At 39.4% G+C, this 25,976-nt stretch overlaps 2 protein-coding genes across 3 annotated transcripts in view; one reads left to right on the forward strand and one right to left on the reverse strand.

The window, feature by feature from the left end:
• Nucleotides 1-801: 801 nt before the first annotated feature.
• Nucleotides 802-5,676, reverse strand: tmx1 (thioredoxin-related transmembrane protein 1). The gene is made up of 8 exons (XM_087779704.1): nt 5,470-5,676; nt 4,914-5,029; nt 4,652-4,697; nt 4,224-4,352; nt 4,047-4,092; nt 3,841-3,942; nt 2,361-2,424; nt 802-2,289 (listed from the first exon to the last, which is right to left on the reverse strand). The coding sequence occupies exons 1-8, from the start codon at nt 5,673-5,675 to the stop codon at nt 2,051-2,053; spliced, it is 948 nt and encodes a 315-aa protein (XP_087635830.1). The 5' UTR covers nt 5,676; the 3' UTR covers nt 802-2,050.
• Nucleotides 5,677-24,181: 18,505 nt separating this feature from the next.
• trim9 (tripartite motif containing 9) overlaps nt 24,182-25,976 on the forward strand; it is a 31,371-nt gene continuing 29,576 nt past the window's right edge. For both annotated transcript variants that reach the window (XM_087779935.1, XM_087779936.1), the window contains exon 1: nt 24,182-25,010. In XM_087779935.1, coding sequence (XP_087636061.1) covers nt 24,198-25,010 — 813 coding nt within the window. In that variant the 5' untranslated portion in view covers nt 24,182-24,197. The remainder of the gene's footprint in view (nt 25,011-25,976) is intronic.

Raw genomic sequence — 25,976 nt, forward strand, 5'->3', positions numbered from 1 at the left:
TAACAGTAACAGGGAAGACGTTCGTGTCAGTGGAACAATAAAAACTCCTGTAAATCAAAATAGTTCTTGACTTTCAGACGCGATCGTGGAGCGTAAATGGACCAGAAATCAACTTCGAAACCAGAAAAGGGGACATTTTAAGGTCAAAGGTCAGAAACAAATACACATTTATTGATCAAAGGTTTGGAAGATAAACGGCGTAAGAGAACAAGAACAAACTTCTTCCCAAACGTGTTACAATAAGAAAAACTATTAACCAAGTTTGTTACAAAACAATCTGAACAATGACTTTTTTTCTTCAATAAGTCTATACTATTGAATACTACTAATAAACTATACTAAGGTTTATTTTTTCTTGCTTTAATTACCCACAAGTTCAGCTTTAAGAGTTAATTTGAATGTTTTGCAATAACATTATGTTTTAAAAAGCCGCATATTCAGCAGTTACGTCCAAAACATTATGAACAAACAAATTACATTAAGATGTGATTTAAAGCGAATACTTTTCTGTGTCTATTGTTTTGTTTAATGTCTTGAGCTCGATATGAATCCAAACTAATATTTGTAACTTGAATACCAAATAAAAACACAGGATATAATGACATTAAAATGAATACACATGAATTAAATGTTAAACAGAAATAGGGATTGAAACATTATGACAATTATAATCATAACTAGACACTAAAGTATTTGGCGCCCTCTAGTGGCTCGTCTATTGCTGTACACTTGATTAATTTATGGCACATGTATAATAAAAACAACTTTACTAATTAAATATTAAAAAAGAACGCAATGTAGTTGTGTTAACAGTTTATTAAAAACAGTCTTCCATACACGCAGGAGCCAAGGCGCTCGGAGTAAAGTGAGAATTGCAAAAACACCATAAATAAATGTTCGGGTTCAAGAAAAATCCACACGTAGACGATCATAAAAACTGTCGAAGGGACCGAAATATTCTCGTGAGGAAGATTTAATAGAAACTAATGAAATGAATCAAGTAAATAATAATAAAATACAGTAATGAAGATGCAATAACATGAACAAAATGTAATATATGGAAAAAAAAAACCACCATTTGTTACTTAACACTTTCAGCTGTTTTTAGTCACTTCAAATAAAACCCATTCAACTGAGAAATAACCTAAACAAACTGCTGACATCATCACAAACTATAACTAGTGATTTGAGTCGCGCCAGATTTGTCGAAAAGAAAAACGTTAAATGGTGCAAACCGAGCTAAATATTTGAACATGTTGCTTGCCCCGGGTATGTGGGACAACATTTATTTGTATCTTGCTGGCAAATATTGAATTATTTTCATCACAAATACAATTAGATGAAACTAGAAGTGTATTCGTTCACTAGTCAAGGTTGTAAAACTCAAAATAGAAGTAATTTATATTTATTATATGCATTTATTACATTGTAAAGATATATTTATTGCGTATTAACCCTTTTGATACTCTTGCTACACACTGTCGTACTGGTTTGAAATCAAGTTCAATATACATTTGGTTCTGCTCTGAAATTAAATGACAAGAAAAAGTTGTTTTTTAAACCACAAACTGCAGAGAAAAGCTATTTCTCTGGACCGGTTTTGATCGATTTATTGATATATATCTGAGGAATCTTTATATTAACTCTCTTCCACTAATTAGCTCTAATTTGTATTTTTCTCTTCACCGAATTATCGAGGGTTCTGGTGATGTGTTCCTGCAGATGAATGGTGTGATGAGAAAGGTGTCTAAAACCACCCATGATGCAACAGGACAAACAAAATAATGCATTGTGGGGGAAAAGAAAACCACTTCAACATACATCCAGCTCTACTGCACGTCACACACCGGCCCGGCGGGTCAGAGTTTGTCAAAAGTGTTTCCACCAGGCGGCGCCGGCTGATCAACGAGTCTGAGGCGCTTCCTCTAGAAAAAACGGGGGAGAATAAAGCGAGGGTGTTTCGGGGAGAGGAGGGAGAAGAGGTTGGGGGACGACTAAAGCTCCCTGCTGTAAACGATGCGGCAGAAGCTCCGCCCACTTCAACGAGGCTCTAAGCGTCTTCCTCGTCGTCGTCGACGGCGTCACGACTCGCCACGATCCTCTTCCTCAGGGACTCGTCGGGGAACCCCTGCACCTGCTCGGAGCGGCCCTCGGGAGACCCTCTCCTCCTCCTCCAGACGTCGTCCTGGTCTTCGTCCTCCTCGTCTTCGTCGTCGTCCTCCTCGCCGTCGGCCTCGTCCTCGGCCTCCTGCTCCTGGATCAGCCGGTTCTGGTCCATCGTCTGCTTCTCTGCAGGGACGGAAGAGGATCTCGCTGATGAATCGACTCGTGGAGGAACAAACACTCGCCGTCGGACTTACTCTGGTAATAGTCCGAGGAGAAGCGGCGTGAAGGGAAAACGAAGTCGGCGATGAACACGAGAAGCTGGAAGAAAAGGTTTGATTAAAAGGAGTGAATTATTACATGTTAGTGAACATTCATCTCTTATGAATCCAATGTGGGAAGAAAAAATGTTTACTATTCTTTCTACATGTGTAACCACTAGAGTAAGTAAGTAAGTAAGTAATATTTATTTATAAAGGTTCTGTCTCCATTCAAACAACCTCTAATCCCATTAGAGCTAAGCCCTTCCAGTAGTTATCAGACACGTAGTATTTGTTCTCGTAGATACACTTCAAAAACTAAATCACAGCCAACATTACAGAGAAATCACTGAACTTCATTTAACATATTTTTCGGACTTTAAGAGTCAAATCATTTTACTTTCACAGAAGACCTGCTGTATTTATTTATTTATTTTTTACTTTTAACTGATTTTATGTAGTACTCAGCACTCAAAAATATGTTGGTCAACTATGAAGCTGTTCCGCGAGTCACCGTAGTAATACTCTGCGAGTCACAGTAGAAGCATTACTACGTTAGTCACCCTAATATTACTCAACGAATAAATGTAGTATTACTACACGAGTGACCGTATCATTACTCAACAAGTCAGCATAATATTACGCCGCAGGTTACTGTAGCATTACTCTGCGAGTCCATTTAGTATTTTTCTGCGAGTTACTGTAGTATTACTCTGTGAGTCCATTTAGTATTACTCTGCAAGACACTGTAGTATAAATCTCTAACGAGTCACTGTAGAATTATTCTGCAAGTCAGCATATTACTCTGCGGGTTACTTTTGTATTACTCTGCAAGTTACTTTAGTATTACTTTGTGAGTCACTGTGGTATTACTCTGCAAGTCTACATAAAATTACTCTGCGGGTTACTGTAGTATTACTCTGCAAGTTACTGTAGAATTACTCTGGACTCGATGTAGTATCACTCTGCAAGTTACTGTAGTATTACTCGGTAAGTCATCATAGTATAACTCCACAAGTCATTGTAGAAATACTACTAAACCTTGCGGATCAATACCACGAAAGGTTCTTCTTGCAAAGTAATACTATGAAGCCGCATTATATTTGTAATTTACAACAATTTTAAACCCTGTACAAGTGCAATAAATTATTATTCCTATGTATAAGAATAAAATTGTCGTATCTTTTCGTAATCGTTCATAAAAGCTTCTGAGTTTTTACTGTCAACGTCTCAAAACTTTATTGACAAAACAAGTGCCGCAGTGAGTCCCACATCACATGATCAAAACACACACTCCTCATTGGTTAATAACAGCTCTGCGTCACTGGCAGGCATGTATCATGTATGTATATTTGTCATAACTGAACGAGGACAAGGAGAGGGAAGAGATGTAAACGGTAATGATTTGTATCCATTTAGCATTCATGTGTAGTCATTGACATTATCTTCATCATCATCAGCTTCATCATCAACTCACCAGTCCAAGAGCAAGTCCAGAGAACAGAGTGACCAGTCCAAAGATCATGTATGAGCCCCAGTTCGGAATTCCAAGATGCTCCGTCATGTAGCTATGACAACGCTGGAAAAATACAAAAATATATGATTTCATCAATAAAAACAATATTGACGCAAACAGTAGGGAATTTGATTTATACATTTTAATGTTAAATGGTTGCAACATACCCGGATGAACATGGAGAGCTTGAAGAGCGCAGACATGGCATTCATTCTGCAAAACAAGAGCTCGGATCAACACCAGTGAACAAACATCTGCTGATGAATCTTTGGCATCAATTAAGGTTTGAATATAAAGACTGCAAATAATGTTTTCGACAAAAGAAATCATCAAAATCAACATACAGGAGCGAAGACGGGCCAAACCAGGATGAAACCGGTTCCACTCCCATCCACTTCTGCTCATCCACGAAAGTCAGGAAGTCCTCTTTTGTCCGGGCACCTTGGTACTTTCGGAAGACGCCGTCTTTACAGCTTAAACAAGAAATATGAAATTGTAGGTTCGTTCTTAGAAGAATGCAAGTTAAATATTTTACCACATGGTTTACATTTGTTCTCTTTCAGTATTTAATACTTGTATGTTCACTTAATAATGTTCACACGTGTTAGATTAGGTAGAACTTTATTGATCCCTCAGGAGGTCTCCTTCGGGAAATTGTGTTCACTGTATCAAGTATTATAGTGCAGTGCAGTAAATGTCGTCAAGTTACATCTTTATTGAAGTGAAACAACACAGGAAGTCACAAGGATGTGGTGACAAATCAGCAACTTACTGATAAATGGTTGGAAGGGAAGTGATGATGAACCGCCCGCTGAGACCTACAGAGATCAAGACAGTGATTAAGGGACATTTGAGACATTTTACATCGTAGAGTTTTTGTTTATCGTTAGTAAACACTATTCTTAAATAAAGGGAAAAAATAAATTATTTCAGAAAGTAACCCTTCTGTGACATTACAATAGAAATTCACAGTATTTGTGTGGGGTATATTTGCAACTTTAAATCCTTCTACATGGAGGGAACTGAGGTCCTACCAGGCTGCTCCGTCACGTCCACCTTGGCGATGTTGACCCCCATGTCGTCCCCCCAGTCGGCGAACTCCTTCCACACGGTCTGGAGCTGCTGGCAGGCCGGACACCACGGAGCGTAGCTGCCAGGAAACAGGATCCATGACAAAAAGAAAGGAGACGCTGTTTAAAGACATTTTGTAAACACAACCATCGATACTTTGAAGAAATTGGAGACACCACATAAACAGAAAACGTTTGAAGAGGTCAAGGACAAAGTTATTTTTGAACTGTCATGTTTTAAGTTTCGGGACTTGGTTTATTAAACAGAAAAACAACAGTGTTGTTTGTGCATTTATATTTGGGATTCATATTTGAAATTATAATAAGGAATGATATATATTTATAATTGCATACGTATATCTACAGTAGTATTAATGAAATTCGCTTCTGAAAAATGTTATTTTCTTTTTCTAGAAAGAATGTGATGACACTGAAATAAACTAAAGTAAAGTTTGTTAAATATAAGAATTCTGTTGCTAGTTAGCCGAGATGCTAACTAGCATGCTAGCAGGTTACTCACAACTCTATCATCCATTCTCCTGTCAGGATCTCCTCCCAGTTCGCGTCCGTCACTTCTTTCGGACTCTCCCGCTTGACGCAGGTTCCCAGCGAGGTCAGACACAGGAGCAGAGAAACGTTTACGATCCACGAGACACGTCTTGGCTTCTGTTTCGGGGAGAACATTGTTGTGAACGCTGTGCTGCAGCTCGCTAACACCAGCGCCATGTCTGCTCGGATCACTAAGCGATCACTTCCGCTCGTGTACTTCCGGGTCAGAGGGGTTCGCTAAAAAAAAAAAAACGAGGTCAATTTGACATTTTATTGACATATATTTATACTTTGACGTCGAATAACGAGGTTTGTGATTCATTACGTATGTACTTGTCGTGTAAACCCTTTTTAAAAAAAGCGAGTTTGCTTTCCCTAAAAAAAACACTATATATATATTTTTACTATCCCTTGATTTCACAATCTAAAGTAAATCAAAATATCTATATATTTTTTTTAAATAGATGTATTTACTATTAAAACAACATTACGGCATTAATATAAATGGTTGCTAGGGGGCGCTCTTGAACCTGCCACGAGTAACGGTATAAATGTCAGATTTTAAATTCATAAGTACATGGAAACAAAAGTCCAAACAAGTACATATACGTTCTAAAATATTTTAAACAATTATTATTGAAATTGAAATGTATTTTATTATTATGTGTTTATGCCTCTTGCGTGATTGACTTTGACTTAACTGAACTAAAATAATATACAATATCATTTAAATCTCATAACGTTACGACTTCTAATCTCAAAGAACGTCAAAAAATACAAAACAGTTTGATCTCGAAAAAGTACGGCTTTAAAAGTTGTAATCTTTCAATGGAGTATAATGGCCACAAAGAAAATAATTACATTATGAAATTAAAAGTTTTACGCAGTTTAAAGTCATAGGTATGAGATTATCTTTCGTAGAATAACGACTTCTAATCTCCTAATATGTCACAAGGTCCCGAACAGGATCTAATATAACCAAGATTTAATATAAAATATTACTTTTAATCTAGTGAAGTTACATCTTATCTCAAACGACTTTAAAAGTTGAAACGGTACGACTAAAAAATGGTTGACAAAGAAGTCGTAACACACAAGTCTTTACAGTGCGGTATTAGGGCTACACAGAGAAAAAATGTATTGATGATTTTTCACCCTATTTTAGAAGATTAACATTTTTTAATATTGTTAATCGACAACTTGATTGTGGTGAAACTACACAACTTGTAAACATCTAACTCTGGCCTCACAGTCCACGATAAACAAGAGGATGAAACTCAAACCATGACCTCTGTCGTCGGTGAAGTGAAGATGCGGCGCAGAGAAGGTTACCATGGCAACAACAAGCCCGGAGCCATCCATTAACAGCAAATAGTTACAAAACACAAAGACCAATGAGACGCGTCGAGGAAAGAACCCACGTGTGATGGAAACGGTTTTTATTGCAGAAATAGTTTCAATCATTAAGTGAAACAAGAATCTGTTGAGATAGAAAAACATTTGTTCACCAGAGAAGTCATGAAGACTCTGTCATGACCCGCGACACCATCAGGTCTCCCTGGTTTCGACACTTGTTCTAGTCAGTGCCAGAGCCAAGTGACGGATGACCCGGACCAGGAGGAGGTGCTGGTGATGGTGGGGGGGGGTGAGGATGACAGGAGTATTTTTAGAGCGAGGTGCACCAAGACTTGTGCTGCAGGCCACGTCTTCAGGTTCACCTCAGGACTTCATTGATTCATCATTTGTTTTTCTGCTGAGTCAGCAGTTTCTTAGAGGCTCCTTCAGTTTTGATGCAACATCGTTGACATCATTTGTCAAAGATATATATTGTAAACACTGGTTTCCATGGAGACGTCTGCACTGATCCAGTCCAGCTTGATTAAAAAAACATCAAATTAGATTCTTTAAACTCATGTTTTCACGTCTGATAGAATCTAGTCGACGACTCCATCTCTCTGAGGACCAGGTTTCTGTAGGCGGGCGACTCTCCAGCTCTCAGACTCGGTCCACGTGACTCCAGTAATTCCAAGGTTTCCAGAGTGACGAGCGAGAAGTGGCTCGGTGTGGGAGTGAAGAGGCTCGTCGACGCCGGTCGAGTCCCTGACAACACCAGCTCTCAGTAGAGATATTCACTCTGTGTTGAAGCTCCCACATGACAGGTTTGTGATTGACGAGTCACGTCAAGTTGAAGTTAGCGTCCCAGATGACTGGAGACCTGGCAATGACTGCGGAGCAGCTGTTTCTGTGAAGCTGTGTTCACCTGTGAGCTCTGATCACCTACATGAGAATCCACCACCAATCAGTGCAAAGATGACGTTTCAGACGACGTGGTTTATGTGGTCGTTTGGCTTCTTGTCGTAGATTAAAGTCGATATTCTTACGATGTCGGTTCGAAGATAAGGACAAGATATTATTGATGTCGACTTCAATAAGAGTCAAAGGGTTAAGAATCTGAATTAACGATTTAACTTGAGCAAAGAGTAGAAATCAGATCTGGTCGTTTTACTCATACAAATGAGAGAAGAACAGAGTTTACATGTCCGTCCAAATTCTATCTGAAGCGCAAACCTTTCAGGTCCCTGTTGTATCTTCTTCGCAGTTTCACGAGCCGTCCTTTATCTCGCTCATCCAAAGGTTCCACCAAATATTGAATAACTTGTTATCAGGTTGAGGTTAGGGATGACCTCTGTTACGAATCGGCATCTAGCACGAAGTCGTCCTTGGGCACCTGATGTGAAAAGCCAACTCGTCCTCTTCAAAATGCAGTAGTTCATTCGTCATGACGTTGCTCCATTTTGAAGTTATTACTTAATAAAATTCTCTATCGTCTGTAATCTCTCCAAACGAGATTACGGTTTAAATGAAGCATTCTGACATCACTCTGGTGCAGGTGTCCTCCCATAGAAGCCCTAAATCAGTTAAGAACCTACATGTTAATAAACTAAATAAATATTTACGTAAACATGGTGAGAGTAACTTCTGCCTTTAGGTGTTTTTATAACGTGTACATTAAGTAGCAAACCTTATTTTTATTATTAGTTTTTAACGTACAAAACGGGCCGTGGTTGCTCGGACGAGACTCCAACCAAAAAGGCACATTTTCAGTGGGCGGGGCTTAAGCGTATTTTCTAATATAAATATCTTTATTAAATGAGAGTTTTGTGCAAAAAGAAACATACTGATATATATAGTATAATAGGTTAGGTAGAAGGTTAGGTAGAACTTTATTGAGATTATGGATTATTACATTATTATATTATATATATTATAGATTATTGAGATATTGATTTAATAGAGGTCCTAGAACAATTTAAGAGACACTTAAGTCAGCACATTAGGTGATCCCACGCTTCCTGAAGAGTGAAATAATAATATCATATGTGGTTAAGTACTTTTGAAGTACTTTAGCTCAGGACTTTCCCGTCAGATATCAATGGAAAGGAGCGTCAATACTTGCAGGTAAATAAACATTTTGTTTGGTGACCTGAGCTCGACACTAAAAGATGAGTTCAGTGAACAGACGTCTGAAGACCTGGAGCTTCAACTGAACGAACTCATGATAACATCCTGCTGAAGGTTTACACACAGAGTCACAGATTGGTTGGAGATTATATAAAAAAAACTGTAGCAACATTTCCACATTAAATACTAGTAGTTTTCATAACCAACCACAATAAAAACGTCTTTCGTCCTTGTCGTGGTTTTGACGCTTGACTCGTGTTCATCACAGATGCGGGTGATTATAATCATGGGCTGTCGTGGTTCTGTAGGTGTTAGCATAATGCTAGTGCTAGCTCCACCGTACAGCACTATTGTTCCTACACTGCTACACACATCGCTGCCAGGCTTCAGTTCTTCGTGGCACCGACCGAAACTCGTGAGCGTGATCCGAACTCATACATGAAAAAGGTGAACATCAGTTTATCACTTGCTAGTGTTCTTTTGATCTGGAAATTATTATTTGTTTATTTTCTTCTGTAGAAAAAACAATTAAATTCAGAACAATTTTTCGGTTTTTCTTCTTGTTAGAGTTTGTCTTATGATATTGGTCTCGAACCCGTGATCAGGAACCTGCTTCAAAATGAAGGAACAGCATCATTACCGTATTGAACATTTGTGTATCGACACCTTAGCTCGCGCTCACTGCTCCTGCCTTCTTGTGCATGTCATGGGTTCTGTACGACTGATCTTCTCTCTTGTTATCTTCTTAAATCAGAGACGATAGACTTCTGGCTCCACTCTTGTTTCTTCTATGGCGTCACTAGTAGGATACAAAATGGTGTTTAATACCGACTAGTCGGCGTAAATCAACAAAATCATTATTATTGAGTCCACTTCCTAAGGACACGTCGGTACAAACGGTGTCTACAGTCGTCGGCGCGACAGGAAGCGAGTCCCGCCGTGTTAATCTCACTCTCTTCTTCGCTACACTCAGCAGGCGTCGCTGAAACGTCGTGTCCGTCTTCTCGCGGCTCGAGGTCGTCCAACCGTACGTATTGGATTCACAATCGTCGCTTTACTGCGTGGAAGCGTCCGCGGTCAACTTGCCTCTCAACACTCGACGACCACTTTAATGACAGTTTCCAGCTGAGAAAAGGTTGTGAAAAATAGATGAGGATTATTGATGAGCTTTTAACTGCCCCCCCCCCCCCTCCCCACCGCCTGGTTCCCTAAGTGACGATAAATGGCCACAATTGAAGCTGAGATCGACACACGGGTCACAGACGATTGAGCAAGAGTGGCGTCCCTCAGCAGATACAATCATTGGTCAGAATGAGTTGTACATGTATTTTGGGGCCTTTTATAGCCATTTATATTGCATTTGATTGTAGCCATTAGTGCAACGAGCTACAGAAGCTAGCTCGAGTGAACGTTGTATTGTGGGCGGACATATTTCAATTCAATTCAATTCAATTCAATTTTATTTAAAGTGTCTTATCATAACAAAGTTATCTCAAGACACGATACAGTTGAAATAAGACTACAGTTGATTAAGGAAAAATAGATCCCAGCAATTCAACAAAGAGCAAGAAACAAAACACTGTACAGTGAGCAATGGCGAGGAAAAACTTCCTTTTAGAAGCAGAAACCTAGAGCGGAACCAGACTCATTGTTGACGGCCTGCCGCTTTGACCGGCTGGGAGGAAGGATGGGGGGGTAGACAGATGGATAAGGAGAGGAGTGAGGGAGGATATAGTGAGAGAAAAGAGGAGAGTGTAGGAGGGTCCATGGGGGTGCTGGAGAGAACTCGGGATCTGATGACGTGGTGAAGATCCTGGATCAGCAGCAGCTCTGGAGGTGGATCCCTGGATCAGCAGCAGCTCTGGAGGTGGATCCCTGGATCAGCAGCAGCTGATTCAATGGCGTACAAAGTGTATATTTGGTACAGTTTGAGTTTGTATTAATAATAAAATCACACACTTTCATATGATTAGTTTCTTAGCTGTAGCCATCAGCGCAGTGATTGTGCTTCTGATCAAATCATGTATCTTAAGGTTGTAACAGGATCAGATCAATGACATTTATCCTCACCCTTCCTTTATTTAAATGTGTCTTGTGTATTGATTTTTTTTCTATAAATTTATTTATTGATTTTCCTTTTGTACAATTATACATGAAAAATACATATTACACTACAAATGATTTCCAACCCCAAATCACAATATAACTAACTCTCAGTGTATATAAAATAATAATAATAATAACAAGGTGCGTCCTTAATAAACTGATAAAATCCGTCCAAATAGCATAAAAGTTTGTCTTATTATTTTCACTTTTGCCAAGAAAGTCAAAGTGTGGACGTTGTTGGATATTTTTCCAGTTGATTACAAAATGATAAATGTTTTTGTTCCTGTTATGCATTGAAATATTTCAAGGAAACCTGAGTGAAATACCACGTCTGGGATCCAAGAGAGTCTTTTATGAAATGACATGTATTTCTTTAAAAAACATAGAATTGAACGTGGTTTCAGTTTCTCCTGATAGAATTGTCTCTAAACTAAGAAGTCGATCGTCGTTCAGCCAGAGATCCGTGGTCATGTGTGTCAGCAGCAGCAGGGAAGAGCAATCGCTGCCTGATTGGATTGGCATGAGCAGGAATCCCTGCAACTAACAAATATGTGCATGTTTTTCCAAACAAGGTCATTGAACCACACGTGATGATGTTAGGAATATTATATATCGACGGTTAATACGTCTTGAAAAAGACACTTTTAATTCGGATTAATTATAAAATGTTAATTTTAACAACAAGAAATGGGTAAAAACCATGACATTGAATGAGGTCAAAGGAAAAGCTATGAGACAAATGATGTTAAAATTATCAATTTTGTTTTTTATTTTTAACTTGTTACTAAAGGGCTTTTTGTTTTAGCATGATTGTCACTCTTGTTTGTCAAGGAGATTTAAATGAATATTGAAAAGAATACATTAAAAAATTGCTTTTTCATCAGATAAATAAAAAATAAACAAGTTATATATGCAATATAATTACAATTTTATCCGATTTATCTTGATTTGTTTTTTGTAATTTAAGAAGTTTTTCTTAGTTCTTACTTAAGATTTATGTTTCTTTCTTGATGGCCCCTCACATTAGCCACTGTATAGACTGTGGCCCCTGAGGAAATTCAGTTGCCCACCCCTGCCCTAAAACAATAAAAGTATCAGTCGATTTGTTCTAATAAAGTTAGGCTGGACTGGAGACAGTTATTTCCAGTCCAAGGTTTTGTGTGTTTTCGTGACTCGTCCTCTCGTCCATCACAGCAAACAATGAACTCGTCCCGGTTTGTTCCGGAGCTAAGAGTCCGTCTGGGTCTGTTTTCATGTAATGAAATCAGACGCCAGTGTTTGTATCTCAGGGGTAATAACATGACAAAGATAATTTTCTCCTCCATATAAAACACATTTATAAATCAATAAAGTCTTCGTTGATGACATCAGACTGAAGTCAGTGAAAGAAAGAGGTCCTGGTGTTAGATATTGACGTGTTGTTGATGTCATGCATCACTGCAGACACTGAGGTATAGTAGAGAAGGATTAAATAACAACAACAACAACAAAAATAAGAATAAAAACATGTGATTATGGATTTAACGGCATTGCAGCTACACTTGTCTGGCGCTAGGGGGAGACAGAACGCATCTATCAAAACATACATGTTGGAGCTTTAATTGAACAACATTATCATTTAAGAGTTAAGTATGTATAAGTAGTTAATGCTTTAGAGGTTCAGTCGAGACACAACAAAATCCATAAACCTAATAGCTTTGTGTATCCATGTAAAGTTCACCATCTTGAGTTGAAGTCCAAACTGTGAAATACACATTATGGGTCATTCATAGTACTTAGAAATGCGTCACTTTAGCTACTTTATTTTGTCTTTTGATAATTACTTTAAAACTAACACAGATAAAAGTCACTGCAAATAACGTGGTAGTGTTCTTGGATTTAGACAATGAGTTGACGATACTACTGTGAAACTTGTCATCAGTCGTTCACCAACATGTTAAGTCAAGTAAGTAAAGTAAATGTTATTTGTAAAGATGTTTCTAGACCAGGGTCACAAAGAACTTTAACAAACAAAACAATACTCAATCAAATATACACTTTAAAATATCAAGATTACACAGAGACAAACAAAAGAGTCTCAGAAAATCAGGGAAAAGCACAAATAAAAATGTCTTCAGATGTTTCTTGAAGGAGTCAGTAGATCATCAAACACACATGTTTCTTGGAGGAGTCAGTAGATCATCAAACACAGATGTTTTTTGAAGAAGTCAGTAGATCATCAAACACAGATGTTTCTTGAAGGAGTCAGTAGATCATCAAACACAGATGTTTCTTGAAGGAGTCAGTAGATCATCAAACACAGAGATGTTTCTTGAAGGAGTCAGTAGATCATCAAACACAGATGTTTCTTGAAGGAGTCAGTAGATCATCAAACACAGATGTTTCTTGAAGGAGTCAGTAGATCATCAAACACAGATGTTTCTTGAAGGAGTCAGTAGATCATCAAACACAGATGTTTCTTGAAGGAGTCAGTAGATCATCAAACACAGATGTTTCTTGAAGGAGTCAGTAGATCATCAAACACAGAGATGTTTCTTGAAGGAGTCAGTAGATCATCAAACACAGATGTTTCTTGAAGGAGTCAGTAGATCATCAAACACAGATGTTTCTTGAAGGAGTCAGTAGATCATCAAACACAGAGATGTTTCTTGAAGGAGTCAGTAGATCATCAAACACAGATGTTTCTTGAAGGAGTCAGTAGATCATCAAACACAGATGATTCTTGAAGGAGTCAGTAGATCATCAAACACAGATGTTTCTTGAAGGAGTCAGTAGATCATCAAACACAGATGTTTCTTGAAGGAGTCAGTAGATCATCAAACACAGATGTTTCTTGAAGAAGTCAGTAGATCATCAAACACAGATGTTTCTTGAAGGAGTCAGTAGATCATCAAACACAGATGTTTCTTGAAGGAGTCAGTAGATCATCAAACACAGATGTTTCTTGAAGGAGTCAGTAGATCATCAAACACAGATGTTTCTTGAAGGAGTCAGTAGATCATCAAACACAGATGTTTCTTGAAGGAGTCAGTAGATCATCAAACACTGATGTTTCTTGAAGGAGTCAGTAGATCATGAATAGATCTGAAAGTAAGAACCAGAATTTTAAAATTATCCTGAAAGAAACTGGCAGCCAGTGAAGAGTTTGAAGCAGAAATGTGAGTTCTTCTACTAGAGCGGCTCAGAATTCTGACTGCAGAGTTTTGTATGAACTGCAGGCGAGACGATCCTTCTGGTTTAGACACAAAATAAACAGTTACAATAGTTAAACGACACAAACACATTTCCAGATCGTGTTGTGACAAAGGTAAGAATGAAACTAGTTTATTCTGAAAACACTGACGTAAACACTAACAGATCTTGCTTCACCTCCACAGCAATGGACGTCGATCTAACATTTCCGTGTTTGTAAGAATTCCAACATCTCGGGTGACTCAGCGGCGGATGAATCCTGTGGCGTCCGGAGAAGAGGAAGGACTGTCGGAAGCCGTGGGAGGACGAGACGTAGAGAGAAGCTCAGGATGAAGCGTCGCTCGCAGACTCATCACAACCTTTGTGAGATACGTTTATGTAACTCAGCTCTGCCCAGAGCAGCAGCTTCACAGAAATAAACCTTTTTTCCCTTTTAGTCCAAATATCCCACTCACGTTATTCAAGCTGAACGAATGGAAATTATACATCGACGTCAGATCCAGCATTTCATCCCTCATTAGTCTAGATTAGTCAGTTATTGTTCTCAAAACGAATGATTGTTGGATCATTCAGAATTGTTTGTATCTGTAACCCAGATAAGAATAGACAAATAAAAGCAAAATCCTTGTTGAATTCATTATTTAAACGATATGCCTTCGACTACTTATATTTTTAAACATACATCTATAATATCTCACATGAAAATCATGGTTATTTACATTTAAAGCAGAATGCTAAAGCTAATGGCTAGTTAATGCAAGTGCTGTCACTGTGAGGTGAAATAAACCGACTTATACTCTTTTTATATTTTGAGTTAAGTTAAATATCTGAATTCTGTACATTTCAAACTAACTTAAAGAATGGTTGTAATGATCTGAAACTGAGATTTTTTATGACCAGAAAAACGTTGAATGTTTTGAAATAAATGGAAATATATGGTGTATAAAAAAATGATGATGAATGAGCAATAAAAATGATATTTAAAGATATTTAACACTTTTAAAGCACTGGTTGAATTAAACATTTTTATTGACCACTGTTTGTTTTTGGATTCATCTCTGAACCTCCTGCAGATTAAAGTAATAAACCTGTGTTTTTACAAATGATCTGCTGCAGGTACAAAGGAAAGAGTTTTGGCCGAAGACCAGGAGGCACAGTTGAGCTAAAAATAGATTTTTGTTTTTTTATCAACATGACGATTCATTTGTGAAAATGTTTTCCTGTGTTTGGAGAAGAGTTCAGTCTTAGTAACTCATTTCTTGTTGTGAGACAAAGACTGATGTTGGATGAAAACATTCAAAGCTCTGAACATGTGAAGGTTATCTCGCTACAATAGACGGGGTATTTGGGGGTATTTTGGGGTATTTTGGGGTATTTTGGGGTATTTAGGGGATCCTTCTGGATCTGTTGCAACCATCGACTTGAGAATCAAAGGCGAGGCGAGTGAAGAACTTTCTTTTACAGTACGATGGATCTATTATTAAGTGACAGGTGAGTACGTTTGTGTGTTTGTGGCCTCGTTCAGATGCTATTTTTGACTCTAAAGCCAGGAATCGGTGTCACGAGTAAAGTATTCTCACAAATTCTTGTCTGTAGTACCAGAAGAATTTAGAACAACGTCTCAATGTCGATGACGGGGAGACACAACACTTCCATAATTCACAGTCCAGGAGTTTTGTTTTTGGATGTTTCGAAGTCTGTGGAGAAAAGCTACAGAATCGACCGACATTGGTTGTTTCCAAAGCTTCATTAATGAAGTAATTAAGTCTTTTACTGACTTATACACGTTGTATTAGGTGGAGCCTCTGGTCACATAATTGCCTGGCGTTCATACACTTAACCCTAACCCTAACCTAACCCTTATCCTAGCCCTAACCCTTACCCTTACCCTTACCCTTACCCTTACCCTTACCCTTACCCTTACCCTTACCCTTACCCTTACCCTTACCCTTACCCTAACCCCAACCCTTATCCTAGCCCTAACCCTTACCCTAACCCTAACCCTAACCCTAACCCTAACCCTAACCCTAACCCAACCCTAACCCTAACCCTAACCCATCAACAGGAAAACTCTGGCTGTTGTAGCATCACATGATCACATGTCCACCCTCCACATTAGTCAATCAGATATCCATCCCATAAACTTCTGTGATGACCCAGAGGGAGCTAACCTTCCTAATGAATGAAAACCTCTGTGGAGTCCTGGTTGTTTTTCATTTGTGCCTCAGCAACTTATCGCCCCCTTGGGGGCGTCAACGGAAGCAGAAAAGGGGATTTTTTTTTTCAATCCTGTAAATCAGTGTTTTCCCCGTCATGGTGTTTGTCAGCGGGTGACGACAGAAGATGGATTTATGAAGGTTTCATGGGTTGTGAAGCAGCAGAACATGAACGTTGTCTTGAGTGTGTTTTATCTGAATCTCTTCTGCTCACGATCATCGCCTCGTGTCATATTTGCCTCGACTCGTAACATCATCCTCCGCCTGCTGCCTTTTGTGTTGTGTTTCCCGTCCACGAGGGTCCAACAAAGGGTCCAACAAAGGGTCCTCAGGCTGCAGATAAAGGCTGCAGTAACAAGACTCCGTTAGGTGGGTCCCTCCTGGATGGCCTGGGGGGGTCGGAGCAGATGATTGTGGCTTTTGTCGAAGAACATCACGACTGTGCTGGAGTCGCACCAGATAATGGCGGCGATCGCGAGTCCAATTCAACAAACACGCAACATTACTCTCAATTTTCGAGACACTTCTGGGTTAAAACCAGTTGCCATGGAGACGACAAGACACGATCAATACACTTGTGTCTTACTCAGACTTGTTGGAGATTAAAGTAGTTTTTACTTTTCTTTTAACTCTCAGTTCACGTTTTAAAAACTGGAATGATGACCATCTTAAGGTCGTGGAGGTAATTGAGCGTCAACATCATTCTGTACTCGACGATACTAGTGATGTTTTATCCTTGTTTTTCTTTTTTTTACAGACATGACAAGACATTTTTCTCATGTAAATATCTTGTATTTTATTCTGACCCAATAGCAAATAAAACTTGTCTTTACCGCCCTTTAACTGACACAGATTCTTATCTTGTAAAACTCAACATAATGTAATACAATCTTAATTATTATTATTATTATGAGCTCCGTTAAAATTCACTTTCATCTTTTATTCACTTGAAATTCAAAATAAAAGTCTCAATTTGACAGTTTCCTGATCTTCACTGCAGGCGAGTAAAGATAAACTTTAGGGAATAAAATAGTGTTTGAGCAGGAAAATCTCAAAAGTTTTGAAGTGAAGTGAAAACATAAAAGATTACAGTTTAAACAAAAGAATGGTGAGATTAACTTTGTGTTAAGTGTCTTTGTTTTAAAACATCGTTCTTGTTTTTAGAAACTTTGCAAGAAAAAGTTTCATTTGAAGATTTTAATTGAAATATATGTAAATCAAGCATCATTTTTGTATCTTAATGTTTTAATATAATAATATTTTCTGTAGCCAATGAATAAAAGAATAATCATCAACTCTGGTGTCATGAAGTGAATGTTCTTCAAGACGCAGTAACTTCTCATCATGACCATGTTTTAATTATTACTTTATAAAGTTGCTCTGAAATCTGGACGAACAAGAGGTTACGAGAGTCCATGATGACTCCTCCTCCAGCAGACCATCATTAAAGTAATTGTCATCGTTTTTCCCTCCTTTTGTCTCTGCTCTCTCCTGCCGAGTCATGTCTGCTCCTCATCCCTCCGTCACTTTGACACACTTTAAGTGAGACTGGTTCTAACTCCCTGAAGCTGCAGGACCACGTGAGTCCCAGGAGAACCTTCACCAACACACCAAGAAGAAGATCATTAGCTATTAATTGCTGCACAGATTCCCTCCAGAGTTTGGACATCTTGCTCGGGTGAGGAGACGCTACACGTGTGAGAGATACTATAGATAGATACTATAGATACTATAGATACAATAGATATTATAGTTAGATACTATAGATAGATACTATAGATAGATACTATAGATAGATACTATAGATATGATAGATTCTATAGATAGATACTATATATACTATAGATAGATAATATATATACTATATATATATATTATAAATCGATATTATAGATAGATACTACATATACTATAAATATTATTGTTAGATACTATAGATGGATACTATAAACACTATAGATAGATACTATAGATACAATATATAAATAATATATATACTTTAGATAGATAATATAGATAGATATTATAGATAGATACGATACAGATACAATAGATCAATGGATGGATGGATGGATGGATGGATGGATGGATGGATGGATGGATGGATGGATGGATGGATGGATGAATGGATGAATGGATGAATGGATGGATGCATGGATGGATGGATGGATGGATGGATGGATGGATGGATGGATGGATGGATGGATGGATGGTTGAATGGATGAATGGATGGATGCATGGATGGATGGATGGATGGATGGATGGATGGATGATGGATGGATGGAATTCATTGATCTCTGGCACGAGTTCACTTCAGGTAACATCACTGAGTGTATTCAAGGTCGCTGCTGTGTTACTTCGAACAACAACAGATGGCGACGAATAGTAAGATGTTGCATAAGAGAAGATTTCTGGCGGTGACTCAGACCTACTGTTTCAAAACTTTACAAAGGTCAGGTCGGTCTTTCCAGACTCTTGAATGTCATGAAGGTTCTTTAGATCGTTTTTACCAAAAGTTGTTCATGGAAACATGTGGAAAAACATGTGTTTGCTTTGAATTAAGATGTTTTGACAGAAGTTGACATACGTGGTCAACGTTCTGGAGAGAACAAGGTACAAATAAAATACTTTTCTTAGCATTGTTTACTAAAAAAAACCTTTCCATCTTCCTGCAGATAGTTCCAAGGCCATATGTTGAACGACTTCGTCACAAATGTTGTGCATCAGAAACTAGTTTTGCTCGATTCCTAGAGAAAGAATGTCAATAAAAATCCTTGAACCCTCTTGTTAGCGAGCGTTGCTATCAAGCGTTGCTACCAAGCATTGCTATCAAGCGTTGCTATCAAGCGTTGCTATCAAGCATTGCTATCAAGAGTTGCTATTGAGCGTTGCTATCAAGCATTGCTATCAAGCGTTGCTATCAAGAGTTGCTATCGAGCGTTGCTACCAAGCATTGCTATCAAGCGTTGCTACCAAGCATTGCTATCAAGCGTTGCTATCAAGCGTTGCTATCAAGCGTTGCTATCAAGCGTTGCTATCAAGCATTGCTATCAAGAGTTGCTATCGAGCGTTGCTATCAAGCGTTGCTATCAAGCGTTGCTATCAAGCGTTGCTATCAAGCGTTGCTATCAAGCGTTGCTATCAAGCGTTGCTATCGAGAGTTGCTATCGAGCGTTGCTATCAAGCATTGCTATCAAGCGTTGCTATCAAGCGTTGCTATCAAGCGTTGCTATCAAGCTTTGCTATCAAGTGTTGCTATCAAGCGTTGCTATCAAGCGTTGCTATCAAGCATTGCTATCAAGCGTTGCTATCAAGCATTGCTATCAAGAGTTGCTATCGAGCGTTGCTATCAAGCATTGCTATCAAGAATTGCTATCAAGAATTGCTATCAAGCATTGCTATCAAGCGTTGCTATCAAGCTAGCTTCGGTTCTGAACTTCTCAACATCACGTCAGACAGTAGGAGGAGTTTCAACCAAACCGTCGTGATTCTGTTGATTATAAAGTTTCCTCGTGACCCAAAGTTTTCTGCAGGTCATGATCTCATTCTTTCCAGGTCAGTGCTGCAGTGATGTATTCAGGATCCACTACCTGGAGGATTCTGGTCCCTGAAGGAGGAACCGACTGTTTGTCTTTGCAGTCAAAGTTTTAAAGCCAGCACCAGCTGCCTTCAGGGTTTAAATGAATCCCTGACTGTGTGTTCTGGTCCTCGGACAGATTGACAGCCTGGATCGGAAGAGTTCCTCTGTGAGGAGACGACAGTTGGATGCAGACGAGGTGGAAGCTTCTCGCCCGACATAACAACAGACATTTCTGCGTCACAGGTCGATAAAGAACCCGCTTGTCTCGGCAGGTGCTCGGACGGATCCGGTCCAACACTTCGGTATCAAGTTCACAGTCGCCGTCCGAGCGCTTCTGAAGGAAGACTCGTCTTCCAAACCTGCAGCTACGACCTGGAGATCATGATCATCCTTCCAGCCTTAAACACAGGAGAGCAAAAACATTTTTGGAGTTTTCTCCAACATTTGATCCATAATCCATCCATGAGATTCTAAGAATACTTCTTGGATCAAATATAAATACAGGTCATCAATTACTTTGTGAAAGCAGCTCTTTCCAAATTGTCAAGTGAAATACTGTGTATTTTTACATACTTGTAGATGTCTAAACATGTGGTATTCCAAAACCCCTCTTTTTACTTAAAGTGAAAGTTCACCTAAAATAATATAGATACTATAGATATTATACATAGATACTACAGTTAGATACTATAGATACTATATATACTAAAGATAGATACTATAGAGATACCGTAGATACTATAGGTAGATAATATCTATACTACAGATAAATACTATAGATAGATACTATAGATACTATACTATACTATACTATACTATAAATGGTTCACCTAAAATAATATAGATACTATAGATATTATACATAGATACTACAGTTAGATACTATGGATACTATATATACTACAGATAGATACTATATATAGATACTATAGATAGATACTATAGATACTATACTATACTATACTATACTATACTATACTATACTATACTATACTATACTATACTATACTATACTATACCATACCATACCATACCATACCATACCATACCATACCACACCACACCACACCATACCATACCATACCATACCATACCATACCATACCATACCATACCATACCATACCATACCATACCATACCATACCATACCATACCATACCATACCATACCATACCATACCATACCATACCATACCACACCATACCATACTATACCATACCATACCATACCATACCATACCATACCACACCATACTATACTATACCATACCATACCATACCATACCATACCATACCATACCATACCATACCATACCATACCACACCATACTATACTATACTATACTATACCATACCATACCATACCATACCATACCATACTATACTATACCATACCATACCATACCATACCATACCATACCATACCATACCATACCATACCATACCATACCATACCATACTATACTATACTATACCATACCATACCATACCATACCATACCATACTATACTATACTATACTATACTATACTATAGATGGTTCACCTAAAATAAAATAAAAATAATTTTCTACGCTCCCTCATGTCGACTAAGGGTTCGGATTATTTTCATAGTAATTTGTTCTTTTTTTAGAGGTATAGACAAAAGTGTTTGTTCATTTTAATTTAGCAACTGGAGCTCAGTTTTCTTTGTCTTCGTGCAAATATTGTGTGAACTATCTCTCTGCACACCTCTATCAAAAAAATGACCAATTGTCACCCTCTGCTGAGACACAGCTTGGCTGCTTCCCCTTCTCTGTTTTCTACCCTATACAGAATCAAGCTGGAACTGTATTGATTAAAAAAAAATTGAATGTCAAGTTTTTTTGTTGCACCACAGACTTGTTTAATGTCGGCATCAAAGTCACCTGTGTCCCTTCTTTTTGAAAACACATTTCAGAATTAGTTCAAATCCTACTCATGATTTTTGTCTTTCTGTGCGGCCCAGTTAACCAGTTAATCATGGACCGGTACCGGGGGTTGGGCACCACTGCCGTTCATCACCAGGAGACACAAACTCGAATTTAATTGGACATTTTTCCCAGTTTTTCTCCTATTTTATAATTGTATGCTCATATTGGTAAATCAACCGCAACCCATGGTCCAGCCTCTAAACCATTGGATGAGACTTTGACCAAACAAAGTATAGTTTGTGGTGTGAGATCAACAGAGCATCTTTTCTGGTGACAAAAATTTAATTTGACTTAAATAAACATAAAGTTTTTCCTTATCTCAGTGACTCGGACGAACATTGAGTCAAACTCTCCTGGAAGAGTCTCAGAGTTGAACCTTGACCTCTGCGTCGTGAGAAGCCAGTTGAGGTGACTTCGATGAAATGAGACCCAGATGAAGTGGTCCTGGATCGAATCCCTCACTCCGTTGGCAAACTCTCAACGTTCCAGGAGAAGGAAGTCCATGTACGGCAGGACGTCTGGACCGTGGTGCTCAGAGGCAGAAAGCGGTTGCGAGTGTGAAGATCACACAAAGCAACAATTCCATCAGCAGCGTCGGCAGCTTGAGTCCCAAAAATAGCTAAACCATCTTCTCGCAGACGTTTGGTGAGAGTCAACAACTCCAAATCCAGGAGAATATCCGCCGGATCAACTTCCCGTTCGGTGTTCATTCTGTGAAAACTTTGGTTTCACCAGTGATTGGAGATGAAACGACTCATTATCGTTGATTGTAATGAGGTTAGAACTTCAAACGTTCCATTAACAGAAGAGGCTGATTGTCTTTTGTCATCCCTGTGAAATATTTTCCCACACAAGAATGCAAATGTAATCAGCGTTCCTGACGTCGGCCTCTGGAGCACGAGAGCCGGCGATCCTGTTAAAAAGGGATTATTTCATCCCGACATCTTCTGAGACCCCGCGGCTCTCGTTGCCACGGCGACTCGGCGACGCCTCTGGTATGTCAGAGGAGCTGAGAGAAGACGAGGCGAGCGGCGGCTTCTTCTTATCGTGACAGTTTTGACATGATTTCAAACTGACTCGCCGTCGATCTGAGATGAGATGCTTCTTCGATGACAACATCATGTCGAGTGTTTCAAACGAGCGACAAGTTGTTCTGCTAAATGTCAAGGATTGGCATCAAATAAATGATGTCAAAGGTCACGTGTAAATATGTCATAAACCCAACTACAGGAATTTTAATGTCAATCAGACAGATATACATGTATATGACGAGTTACAAGTGGTAGTTTAAACATTGTTGATTAATTATTGCATATATTAACAAAGTATCTAAACTTTGTTTAAATCATTTTGTCATTCATAACGACAACATGGAAAAGTCTCACACTAAATTATCACTGAACCTACTAATTAAAATTCTATTTGTTGAAATACATTTTCATACAGATATTATGAAGATTATCTCATTGATATTATACTTTATTTTAAATAAATAAATGAATATATAGATCTATATATAACATGATTAATGTCTGTCCAGCAAAATGAAACTTGTACTTACTTACATTCTCTGGTTATTGCGAAGACCTTGTTTCTTTAAGTGACATCACAGACAACAGTCAAATTGTCGCAGGAACCAAATTATCCTTCATTCTTTTATTGGTAACGTAAATGGATTGTAATTGAACGGTGTATTTGCTAGCTTAGCTCAGTCGCTAACATAACTTTGGTATCTTTGTATATTTTGATATTTATTACGATTAAAATGTTGTCCAATTATCAGAATCACAAATGATTTACTATCTAACGATTGAAATTAAGTTTCTATTCCTCTGGCAACACGAGATAAATTAGAAATAAATATAATAAAATTAAGTGTTACACAAGTAAAGTTTCTTGTGTTGAAGTGAGGACTAAAAAGAATATTAAAAAAATCAACGAGTGGAACCTGATTGTAAACAAGTTCCTGAACAGCGCTAATAAGCAAATTATTGGCAGCGTCTAAATTGGCGGTTAAACCGACCAATCGCTGTCGAGGATTCTCCGCTCCTCCAATGAGCAGCCGAGCTGAGCCTCGGTGATACCATCCCATTGGTCGACGCGTTCCTCGGCCCCGCCCTCCGCAGTCTCCTCTGGTTCAAGGTCTCGCTCAGCCTCACTCTGACCGGGACTCGAACACACAACCTCTGGAGTCATGGACGAGATGGACGAGGAGCTCAAGTGTCCGGTGTGCGGCTCCTTCTTCCGGGAGCCCATCATCCTGCCCTGCTCGCACAACCTGTGCCTGGCGTGCGCGCGGAACATCCTGGTCCAGACCCCCGACGCGGAGTCGCCCCAGAGCAGCCGCGCTTGCGGGTCCGGCGTGTCCGACTACGACTACCTGGACCTGGACAAGATGAGTCTGTACAGCGAGGCGGACAGCGGGTACGGGTCCTACGGCGGGTTCGTGAGCGCGCCCACCACCCCGTGTCAGAAGTCCCCCAACGGGGTCCGGGTCTTCCCCCCGACGGTCCCGCAGCAGCACCTGCTCCCGGGCTCCTCGGTGCCGCGGAACTCGTGCCTCACCTGCCCGCAGTGCCACCGCAGCCTGATCCTGGACGAGCGGGGGCTCCGGGGGTTCCCCAAGAACCGCGTCCTGGAGGGGGTGGTGGACCGGTACCAGCAGAGCAAGGCGGCGGCGCTCCGGTGCCAGCTGTGCGAGAAGAGCCCGCAGGAGGCCACGGTGATGTGCGAGCAGTGCGACGTGTTCTACTGCGAGCCCTGCCGCCTGCGGTGCCACCCGCCCCGCGGCCCGCTCGCCAAGCACCGGCTGGTTCCGCCGGCCCAGGGGCGGGTCAGCCGCCGCGCCAGTCCGCGCAAGATCTCCACCTGCACGGAGCACGAGCTGGAGAACCTGAGCATGTACTGCGTCCAGTGCAAGACCCCCGTGTGTTACCAGTGTCTGGAGGAGGGGAAGCACGGGACCCACGAGGTCAAAGCCCTGGGAGCCATGTGGAAGCTACACAAGGTGAGCGGTACCAGCGGTACCAGCGGTACCAGCGGTACCAGCGGGTCCGACTGGTCATTTTGGGTCGTTTTTCTGAGCATCAGTGGTGTTTAGGTCTGGGCTGGACACTGATGAATATCATCAAAATAATAATAATAATGACTTTGGATTTACTTAAATATGTCAAAATAATAAAGAATCTAACGTTATGTTCACAGAAGTTTGTTTTTTATTGAGTAGTTAAGTTCGAAAGAATAGCATTAAAATAAGAGGTTTGTATTGTCGAGAGTCTGTTGATACGTAACAAGGATATACTGTATATGTGCAGTATTGTACTATAATTGAGTACTTGACGAAGTCGTAACTGCTTTCATTTGTTTTCAAACCAAAATATGTCCAAACATCAGCTTTAAAAGCTGCTGGAGTCACTGTATCCTCTCGTCCTCAGTAAACGCCGGAATCTCACAGGATTACTGTTTTCTTTTCACTGCAGATCTGTTGATACGTATCATGATACAGGGTCAACAATACAACATATAGTGATAGTGTAGTAACAAGTATATATGTGTAGTATTGTCCAGTACTTGACTCTGATGTTGTGATAGTGTAGTAACAAGTATATATGTGTAGTATTGTCGAGTACTTGACTCTGGTGTTGTGATAGTTAGTAACAATTATATATGTGTAGTATTGTCCAGTACTTGATTCTGGTGTTGTGATAGTTAGTAACAATTATATATGTGTAGTATTGTCGAGTACTTGACTCTGGTGTTGTGATAGTTAGTAACAATTATATATGTGTAGTATTGTCCAGTACTTGACTCTAGTGTTGTGATAGTGTAGTAACAAGTATATATGTGTAGTATTGTCCAGTACTTGACTCTGGTGTTGTGATAGTTAGTAACAATTATATATGTGTAGTATTGTCCAGTACTTAACTCTAGTGTTGTGATAGTGTAGTAACAAGTATATATGTGTAGTATTGTC

The sequence above is a fragment of the Callionymus lyra genome, chromosome 18 (assembly GCF_982586985.1).
Source record: "Callionymus lyra chromosome 18, fCalLyr1.hap1.1, whole genome shotgun sequence".
In the NCBI taxonomy this organism is placed as follows: Eukaryota; Metazoa; Chordata; class Actinopteri; order Syngnathiformes; family Callionymidae; genus Callionymus; species Callionymus lyra.